This window comes from Eucyclogobius newberryi, unplaced genomic scaffold (genome assembly GCF_026437365.1).
Source record: "Eucyclogobius newberryi isolate DKJ021-1_F unplaced genomic scaffold, fEucNew1.0.hap1 SCAF_9, whole genome shotgun sequence".
Taxonomy (NCBI): Eukaryota; Metazoa; Chordata; class Actinopteri; order Gobiiformes; family Gobiidae; genus Eucyclogobius; species Eucyclogobius newberryi.
In genome coordinates, this window is record NW_027316532.1 from 10,110,439 (window position 1) to 10,120,760 (window position 10,322).

The window sequence follows — 10,322 nt, forward strand, 5'->3', positions numbered from 1 at the left end:
CAAGAACAACAAAAAACGATCGCAAAAGAGCTGAAAAAATAGATGCTTTTAACATTATTCATAGCTAACAAACAGGTACTATAAGTGTATAAGTAATAGATCACTGAAAACACACAAAACATTAAATCAAGCCAAATGAAAAGACTGTCAGAATATTTAGAAGATATTGCAACAAATGTGCAAGAAAAATGTAAAGTGAAAATCAAAGAGTCTCCTAAGCATTAATAAAGAATTAATTATGTATGCAACACATTTTTCAGTAAAAAATGTGTCAATCCCCGATGTCATACCAATGTCTCAAGACACAAGGGCCAAATTAAAGGCAAATGTTGTGCAGATTCTTCAGTTAGGACAGATGTACTCTTTACCTAACGCGCCACTTGTTGCAGCTTCACAAACTCATGTCCAGAACTCCACAAAGACCCGCAGCTCCTGAGTAAAGTCCTGCAGCTCAGAGGCTCGAACCGCGGCTGAAAGCGGCACGGAGACGCGGTGGTGTGCGGCCGGGTCCGTGTGCGCGCTGCCGGGCTGTGGCACCGGGCTGGGGGCCGGTACACGGGGCTGGGGGCCGGTACACGGGGCTGGGGGCCGTCACAGGGGCCGTCACAAGGGGCAGACCGCGGTCCAGAGCCATTGCATATGAATTAGTTCTGAGAATCGGAGGGGGCGTGTTCTAGAGATGATGACGTCTCCACGGTCTGTCGTCCTGTGTCTGTGGACGCGACCAAGTGTGGGGGAATCCAGAATATACAACTACGCATTGTGCTACTATTTTACGCGTTTAACTATTTTTTCCGATAATAACATGTTCAAAAAGGCATTATTTATACAGCATAAGACCCAGTTATAAGCCAAAGTGAATCTATCCTCTGTGAGAAGCAGTTGTTTCCGCGGTGACGGCGCACGCGCTCTCTCCCCTGCGCGGACACAGTGGAGCAGTCTCAGGCTCAAATTCCGAGAATTGAGCTGGTCTGATTCTTAGAACTGGGGTTCTTAGAAGTGGTGATGCAAGAAGTTTCTAGGAAAGCGCTACCAGGTGATTTTTAAATTCATTTTTTCTTGTTATTTGGCGCGAAGTTGTTAACTACTGTGTGGTGCTTTTTATTTAGACGTGGCTATTTTTTATTTTATTTGTGGCGTTTGGGACTGAGTGCGGGGCTGTGACAGTGCGTGTGCGTGAGCGCGGGCTCTGACAGGCTCTGACAGGCGGCTCTGGCTCTGCCTCTGACAGAGACTGGCCCCGCTCCTCTCTGGAGGCTCCGCTCCGGAGGCTCCGCAGCTGCGGGACAGCAGCCTCCTTCTGTCCGCCGCGCACTGTCTCAGCCGCAGTGTGTTGTGAAAGAAGTGCTTTGTGCGGATGAACATGGTCTAATAAAACGTGTGCTCTCCGTGCGCTCGTGGGACGCGCGTGCGGAGGTGTTCACACGCGTGTGCGGAGGTGTTCACCGGGTCTGCGGCTGGAGGCCCCGCGCTCACGGACGCGCTGTCATAACTTTGTTGGCAGCGTGGCAACCTCGGGTCCTGGGTGTTTGTGCTTCACGGTCGCTGCGGCGGTAATGTGCTCTAATGGAGCGCAAAGACAGCGCCAGATAGAAGCTGCTGTTGCCGTGACAGCAGCGGAAGCGTCTGCGGAGGGAGTGTGTTTTTCCGCGGTCGGCTTCAGGAAAACCTCCCGCGTGTGAAGCGCTGCCTCCCGCAGCCGCGCGCTGTCATTGGCCACGCACCGTGCGCTTCTCAGAAGTCCACAAGTCACGTTGTTGTAGTTATTAGTTTGATTTATTCTGATACAACACTGTCCATTTTTCAGTTGTTTGTGTTAAATAACCGTTATTGCTTCAAAATGCTTGTGAAAAGTTTGCAGTGTGATCTGACACAGAGCGCGCGCTTATTCTAGGACGTGTCCTCCACAAGGACACTGCGTATGTTCTTTAAAGTATTGCGCTGACGTGAGAATCCAAGAACACCGTGAGTTTACAAAACATTCCCATAAAGTCATTGACCTGGAAACGGTATCATACAGTGGCAAAGGCAAAGAGCGCGCGCCGCGCTCCAACACGCGCCTGTCACTGGGACTCTTTCTGTTCATAAAACTATTAGAGTTGTTTTGAACTTCAAAACTTTTCAAACTTTGAAGAATCTGGGAAAATCTGAAGTTCAAACATTTAGCATTGAGTTTGAAGATCAGATCATTTGGATTGGACAATGTCGAAATTATTCTTAATTGATAGTATCCTACTGTAGCCTACTTTGAAATAAGGCTATGGATTAGATATCTGATATCTTCAGATATGACTCAATAATTGTCAATATCACAGTGTTCATTCCTGTAACAATTAAAAAAAAATAATGCTTTGTGTGTTTTATTAGCCTACGCACTGTTGTGAGATTGGTGGATGAAGTCGTCTTTATTGCTTGGTGATGATATATGATATTTCTGAAACGACCCTGTGGTTAGTTAAAAAGTGAGGAGGTGAAACTGGTCTGGAGGCGCGCGCGGTCATTTGTTTTACCCAATGGCGCCGCCTTCTGGTCAAACGTTTTTTTGGTCGGACATAAATAGTTTTGGACACTCAGGACACTTGGTGTAGGTGACTTGGACTTACACATAACTACAGTGGTGCTCTTCCTTGCAGGACTGGACAAAATGGCCTGTGCAGCTGACAGCTGCATTCAGTTCACTCGTCATGCCAGCGACGTGCTGCTCAACCTTAACCGGATGCGCAGCAGAGACATCCTCACAGATGTCACCATCCTGGTCAGCAGGCAGCAGTTTCGCGCTCACAAGAACGTTCTCATGGCTTGCAGGTGTGTCTTTATTGAAGTCTAAGCCATAAAGCTCTCTTTTAGCAGCATTGACTCACCTCTGTTCTGTGTGTGTGTCTGCAGCGGGCTGTTCTACTCCATCTTCACTGACTCACACAAATGCAGCCTCAGTGCCATCAGTCTGGACCCCAAGGTGGACCCTGAGGGCTTTGCTATCCTGCTGGAGTTCATGTACACGTCCCGCCTCAGTCTCAAAGAGAGTCTGATCATGGCCATCCTGAACACTGCCATATATCTGCAGATGGATCACGTCGTAGACACCTGCCACAGATTCATTAAGACCAGGTCAGTACATATCTTTTACTGTACGTGCTCAGTGTAGCGTAGTGCTCTATGGTGCATGATAATTCACCCTCCTGTCTGTCTGCAGCGACCCAGCCAAGCTGCCCAGGGACGAGTTTTTGGTGAGCCCTCTGGTGCTGCCTCAGGACGTCCATGCGTTCCGACCTCATGACGTGGTGGACAGTTTGCACAGCCGCGTGGCTCCGTTCAGGGACAGTAGACCCTACAGCTCTCACATGTTCAATGGGGTCACAAGTCCTTCTAACTATCATCTCTATGGCCAGTTCCCTATGCCCGGGTTTCCCTTCCCTCTCTGTAAGCTCACTGATGCCAAAAATGCTTTTGCGGACCTCTCAAGGAGCGCACTGCACCACAAGCATTGTTCTTCCCACGACAGCACTTTTAGGGCTGATTACAGCCGAGCACTGGGCTCCGGGATAATCCACCCCAGCACCTATGCACCACGTGAAGAGGAGCTACGCAAAGACAGCCATGACATGAGCCAGTCCATCGGTCTGAGCTCCAGGAAACGTGCTTTTCCTCTGCTCAGTCTTGAGCACCCGAAAGAGTCGCCCAAAGAACACGCTGCAGCGGAGGAGGAACTGCTCCATCAGCACTACCCCATGGGCATCTCCTCAGGGCGGAAGAGCCTCCTGAGCAGCCCCCAAAGCCCTCTAAAGTCGGACTGTCAGCCCAATTCTCCCACAGAGTCCAGCAGTAGCAAAAACGCCATTCTATCCCAGAGCACTTCACAGTCCCCGCAATACGCACAGGACCCCAAGGCACGCAACTGGAAGAAGTACAAGTTCATTGTGTTGAATCAAAGTGCCAAGGAGGAGGAGGTGGGACTTCAGGACGCTGGGCTGAACTCACCTCAGCGCCATGGTCTGCAGCCGTATCTTCACCAGAACGACTCTGATAACTTGGAACCTCAGAACAAGAGCAGTGAACAAAGTGAAGAGCTGCCTGCGCCACAAGCCAGCCGCCTCAACAACATCATCAGCAGGTGAGTCGTCTGAGCGCTGTTAGTGTGGGCAAGAAACCCTGCTTCAGTCTGTGACTGCTGTCTTTATTATCCCATAGAACGGGAATCTCACGTTTATTCATCTTCAGTGTTAAAGATATCTCAAACCTGTCTCCTTTGTGCAGTGCCCTGGAGGGGTCTGTGAGGAGCGGGGACACGCAGCTCTTCATGTCCCGCCTGAACTGTTCGTCCTGTGGCTCACAGTCACCGCGACACTCAGAGGTCTGCCCCAATCCTGCTGCTCGTCTCACGGAGGAGATGGCTGAGCTGCACTCTGAGTACTCCGACTCCAGCTGTGGTGCGTTTGCCATATTAACGCAGCACTTCTGTAAAAGTATTCATCGTATCTCATGTTATGGTACTTTCACTTCCCTAAACAGAAAATGGCACATTCTTCTGTAATGAATGTGACTCAAAGTTTGCTGAAGATGAGGCTCTGAAACAACACATGCTGCAGGTGCACAGCGACAAACCGTACAAGTGTGACCGCTGCCAGGCCGCTTTCCGCTACAAGGGCAACCTGGCCAGCCACAAGACCGTTCACACAGGTACAACTTACTCTGGCTGTAGTACTAGGGGTCATGACATTCTCACATTTTAAGTGGTAATTTCAGTTGGAGGGTTAAAGGCTTTAATCATTCGTCGAAGATTGATACTTTTTGAAAGAAACGATAAACATATAGAATCTGCTGTTAAAAGAAGAAAGTGACCTTCATGCCAGTTTTTGTTTTACGAGTTCTCAACCATAAAGTCAATCAAACTATTTACACAAAACAGCAAACTCTGCTAATACAGGTGCGCCCTTGATCTCCACTGTATTTGAGCAGTTAAGTTGTAATGTTATGTCATGTGAACACAACCGATATGAAACATGTATCCTTAGTTACGACTGTGCTCTCTATGTTGCGTTTCTTCCAGGTGAGAAACCGTACAGGTGTAATATCTGCGGCGCTCAGTTCAACCGACCAGCCAACCTCAAGACTCACACTCGCATCCACTCAGGCGAGAAGCCCTACAAATGTGAGACGTGTGGAGCGCGCTTTGTGCAGGTAACGCCACAGGATTCTGCTAAATATTAGTAATACGTGGTCTAAAATCACTATATTCATGGAATTAGGTGTGAGGTAGTTGGTTTTCTGACACCAAACTTGAGTGATGTTTTTATACAAATTACAATTTTCAACTGGGATTAGATTATCTTTAGAAATACTAATATTTGTAGATTATTTATATTTTGTATTATGTTTATTATGTATATTTCATTATTTTGAATTGTGTTATATATATTTTGTCAGATTACATTTTTTTGCCAAATACATTTTTACTTTTATGGTACTGCCAAAATTAAGTGGGTCAATGTTTATCGATTTGTCTTGAGTAATAATTATTGCAACAGTTATCTTACTTACGTTTCTAGCAACTCTACCATTCTCTACCTCTGCCAATCATAAAACACAAGTTGTTTTGGTGCAGGTGGCTCACCTTCGGGCCCACGTCCTGATCCACACTGGAGAGAAACCGTATCCTTGTGAAATCTGTGGGACTCGTTTCCGACACCTCCAGACGCTCAAGAGCCACTTGCGCATCCACACCGGGGAGAAGCCCTATCATGTGAGTCCTACTGCGCATTTATTCACACATTTTACAGTTCAGTGTGGATTTAGAGAATGTAGGGCTATCTTTGGGATTGTGTGGCAAGAGGTCATCTTGATCAAGACGTTTTTTTCTTTTTTTCTTGACAAAATACTGTTGTGGAGCACCGTTTATATTTGTTGACTAAATTAACGTGTGCTAATCTTGTACATTTCAGTGTGAGAAATGTAACCTGCATTTCCGCCACAAAAGTCAGCTGCGTCTGCATCTGCGTCAGAAGCACGGAGCCATCACCAACACAAAGGTCCAGTACAGGATGTCCACAGACATGGCCACGGATCTGACCAAAGCATGTTGAGAAGAGAGAGGGACAAAAACGTTGCAACAGGCAATCTTGACCTTGGCATTTAAAGACCCAAACTTGTACAATCATCCAAAATTGTAGTGCCACACTGTGTTTATTAGACAATTAAATTGGCCATTTTTGCCACTCTAAACGGGTTACCACTACATGTGAACGTAGAGCCACTGAAGGCATCTTTGTCACTTTATCGTTTGTAAAGATTTAAATATGTATGTATGTTGGAGTGTTTCTAAGCTTTGAAGGTACATATATAAAGCTTTATTTTGTTCAAGGCTGGAATGTAAACAAGCCGTGTTTTTGAAAATACAGTATTTTATATCAGAACTTACTTTTCTGAAGCATTAAATTCAATTGACGAGTGGTACATATATTTTAAGATATCTGAATTTCCGGCTGTACAGAATAGTCTCTACTTTTTATGTAGATGTACATATTACACCACATCAAGTTGCCATACTCATGTGGGAGGAAAACAATCAAACATATCAGATGACTGCTGCCGTCTGGATATGCATGAGGTACTTCTGTTGCCAGTTAAACATGAAGTGGGCGACAACATAAATATTGTGGCATATTGTGTAATTATATCCAGGGTTGCTCTCTGCTGGCAGAGCCAATCTGTGACTTTGGTGTTTAATGCATTTCAAGGTACTGCCTTGGTAAGACCAAGAAAATATTTTGCTTCAAATGTATTTGTACAGATGTGACTTTTGTTTCAAATGTTTGTTTGTTTATCATAAGTGGAAGTTTACAGTTTGGTTGTTGTTCTAGCGCCTAAAGTAAAATTGTGTAAGTGTCAAGGTTTTGGTTTGTACATACACTGTGTATTCAATGTGCCTTTCTCTACGGTGACTGAATCCCTCCATTTAACTCATACTAGGTTTGACTCCAGGATAATAGTGTCCTACATCCTTTGTGTGCGTGTCATTAAATGTACATACATTTTGAACGCTAGGTACCAACCTTCTAACAAGCAAATTCATCATTGTATATGACCAGAACATGTTTAGGATGTTTTGTTTTTTTAAAAAAAACTGCATTAAAGTAACTGTACGTTTAATGTATGAATGTAAAATAAAGTTATTGGATTTATATGTATTGATAAAGCTGCATGGCATTTTGTATGAAACTGCGTCCTTTGGCAATTAAAACTTTTTTTTTCCACTTTTACTTATTGGAAGCCAATCATAGAATTCCCAACGATCTGTACTTAAGGGTGCTCGCCACAAACTAATTTGCAGCCTCCGATCCCTGATTGGGCTTTTAAAGATGTTAGACATAGAAAATTGTGAAAAGGTGCAGATAATACAAATTTCGTAAAAAATAATTGACCTTTTCTGTCCACTCTACGTCCACGGCTGATAAAGTTTTATAATTTAGGGATATTGTCTTTTGAAAATGACCAATGACTATGGGAAGTACTTTCCGGCAAATTAGCCGTTATTTAGCAGGGATTAGCAAATAAACAATGAAGGCTTATTTTAAAAACAAAAACACCACAAAATGGACCAATTATTCATATTTTCCATTTGCTTGTTTTAGGTACATTTATGTCTACAATGTTGTCATTTTTATATCAGGATGTTTAGTATGAAATAAATCCTATTGATGAAAAATACCAACTATAAATAAAATATTTTATTCAACAAGTACAGAACAAGTCAACATTTTCCACTGAACATAATGAATCTGTGCTAATGCAAAATAACAGATTTTTCACTGGGCCCATTGCATGCTTTTATTTAACTGCTTGCTTGATCAAAATTAAGTTACTTTCTTTTTTCACAAACAAAAATCACACGATAAATGAAGTCTTCTCAAAGGCCTATAAGACTAAAGGAATTTCAAATAATTAGTCTGCAAATATTTTTTCAAAAAAAAAAAAAAAAAATGCAATTTAAAATGCAATTCAACTGGAATGAAATATATGGCCTTGAAAACAGCAAGTGTGACAAAAATGAACAAAATCTGCTTATTTTACAAAAACACTAGAACACCTCCTCAAACCGCACAATAAAGGCCTTCTACCGGCTCCATCACTGCTTCTGCTGCATGGCCTCTTTACGAGCAGCGTCCTGCAGCAACTGTGTGTCCACTTCGTCCGCAGGAAGCTGAACGTACCGCACCACGGAGCCTCGGATGAAGCAGTTTTTAACAGACAACTGAAGACAAAAAAAACAATAAGCAACAATTTACAATTTGTTTATTTGTACCACTTAATGCAATGTAACAGTTATGGCAGGCAAGTTCCAATCCCAGATTACTGGAATATGCTGCAGGAAGGTCACGGTGAAAAACAGCGCTGTTGTCACTTTCAGCCAAAGCTTAAGTTTGTAGGTACTTTAAGGTGCATCAGCATTTTGGGCAGAACCATTACATTTTTTCAAGATGCTATTGGCACACAGACTGTTATCAAATGTTATCAAGTAGAAAAATAATAGAGGATTGTGTGTAACTATGTCTGGCACTTACTAGTTTGCAGTGTTTTTTTTTAAACCATTTTTATTCACTCTGGTTACTCCAAAATGTATAACATTAAATAACTCTAGATAGTTTTTTTTTCAAGGCACACTAGCACACATGTTAAAAGTCAAGCGATCAGCTCATTATAGAAAATAACATGGCATTTCAGGTAAGCAGATTAGACAGTAAATGGAATAAACAGACAACGTCACTTTATTTTAGTGAGAAATTAACCACCCATAAGTGAAACCCCTCTTTAGTTGGCTCAAACAGATGCTAAACCTAATTTGACACATTTACTGATAGTAATACAAACTATAAAATCAATTATCATTTATTTTGATTTGTTTATTATTTTGCGATTTGCAGGTGTTGCGATCAGAGATGGACTCACCATGTGTGGGTATTTCTCTGGATCTGTGACGCTGATGTCTGTAAGCTTTATGTTCAGGTACTGCAGGGGAAAAGGACCAAAACTCTTAGACCAAACCAACATTTTGTGGTAAAAGAAAAACTGTGCACACGTCTCCTACCTGGTCCACCGAATGGAGCGTCCCACAGATGCTGAATAATTGATAAATGAGCCAAAAAAGAAACAAAAAGACACAAATCAGACATGACTACAACATTAAAGGTCCAGCCTGACAACAGAACAGTCCATTCCTGAAGAGATTATAAACTTAGTAAGTACAATGGGGGTGTGCCTTTCGAGCAATTAAGTCTTTCATGCCCCAACTTTATGAACTTTAATAAAACTTGGTTTTATTGTTGAAAATTGACTGCAGAACATTCCTGAGCCATAGATATATGATCCAAAGTATTTTTTTTTTCTTTTTTCAATGAAGCCAAGTTAGTAAAGGAAAGTGGGTGGGGATATGGGGGAAGTGAAATAAGACATGTTTTGAGGACTCACGTCCCAGTTGCAAGATTCTTCTTACACAAATATGCATTAATCAATTTAAATACAACCCAGACTATATCAGAATGATCAGGAAACAATGTTATAGCAAGGTTAAAATCCCATAAAGGTTCATTATAACATTATGTCCCCTGTAAGGACCGCCACACGGAGTAAACTCACCGTAAGTCAAATGAACAATGAACTTACCTCAGGTCGTTTTTCAGTTCGACCACGACATCTTTGCCCACCAGAGATTTGAAAAACGAGTAGAAAAGCTGTGAAAACAAAGAGACGAGGAGACTTGAGACACGGCGGCGGCGGCGGCTAATTCAACACGCGACACGAGCTAGCATCACACAACAACTACAAGAAGAGTGAAGATCTGCACATTAACGCAAACACACGCAATGTTACTTATATCATTTGTGAAACTGAAATGCATGAATAAGTCACCTTTAATTTACAAATATAGCTAGCTTACCATCTTCGCTTCGTGCGCTGTTTCGTCCTATGTTGATGACGCAAGCGCTGGGCGACAGCGTGAATAGCACAGGATGAACGCGCGAGGGAGCCAGAGGTGCACGTGGATCAAGTCAAGTACGGTGTGTAATCTTAAAAACAATACTTGATAAACATCTAAAACACAAACCGACTCAAAGACAGAAATGGCTGAAATAGATGCATCTCTTTTCATACAGACTACACAGGTCTGAAAACTATTTGGCGTCTTAACATTTCCCAAAACCGAGGACCTTTGAGTTGTAGTTTTCTTTTATTGTGTTGTATAAACTTCTATATGTATTTTGTAAACTCATTAATGTATGTATGTATGTATGTATTATATTTGTATGCTTATTGGACTCAATATGTTA

The 10,322-nt window shown here is 42.8% G+C and overlaps 2 protein-coding genes across 2 annotated transcripts; one reads left to right on the forward strand and one right to left on the reverse strand.

Annotated features, from left to right (window-relative positions):
* Positions 1–894: 894 nt before the first annotated feature.
* On the forward strand, positions 895–7,184 carry bcl6aa (BCL6A transcription repressor a). The gene is made up of 9 exons (XM_072438185.1): positions 895–1,036; positions 2,634–2,805; positions 2,887–3,108; positions 3,194–4,111; positions 4,255–4,427; positions 4,510–4,677; positions 5,048–5,178; positions 5,603–5,740; positions 5,940–7,184. The coding sequence occupies exons 1-9, from the start codon at positions 1,006–1,008 to the stop codon at positions 6,078–6,080; spliced, it is 2,094 nt and encodes a 697-aa protein (XP_072294286.1). The 5' UTR covers positions 895–1,005; the 3' UTR covers positions 6,081–7,184.
* A 522-nt stretch (positions 7,185–7,706) lies between these two features.
* smx5 lies at positions 7,707–10,022 on the reverse strand. The gene is made up of 5 exons (XM_072438567.1): positions 9,932–10,022; positions 9,658–9,725; positions 9,083–9,113; positions 8,944–9,003; positions 7,707–8,248 (listed from the first exon to the last, which is right to left on the reverse strand). The coding sequence occupies exons 1-5, from the start codon at positions 9,932–9,934 to the stop codon at positions 8,123–8,125; spliced, it is 288 nt and encodes a 95-aa protein (XP_072294668.1). The 5' UTR covers positions 9,935–10,022; the 3' UTR covers positions 7,707–8,122.
* Between the last annotated feature and the right edge of the window lie 300 nt (positions 10,023–10,322).

Coding starts and splice junctions, on each gene's coding strand:
- smx5 (XM_072438567.1), bottom strand. Junction 9,114..9,657: donor GAACTGAAAAACGACCTGAG/GTAAGTTCATTG, acceptor TCAATTATTCAG/CATCTGTGGGACGCTCCATT. Junction 8,249..8,943: donor CAGAGAAATACCCACACATG/GTGAGTCCATCT, acceptor TTTTGTCTTCAG/TTGTCTGTTAAAAACTGCTT.
- bcl6aa (XM_072438185.1), top strand. CDS start 1,006: ATGCAAGAAGTTTCTAGGAAAGCGCTACCAG. Junction 4,112..4,254: donor CTCAACAACATCATCAGCAG/GTGAGTCGTCTG, acceptor TCCTTTGTGCAG/TGCCCTGGAGGGGTCTGTGA. Junction 5,741..5,939: donor CCGGGGAGAAGCCCTATCAT/GTGAGTCCTACT, acceptor TGTACATTTCAG/TGTGAGAAATGTAACCTGCA.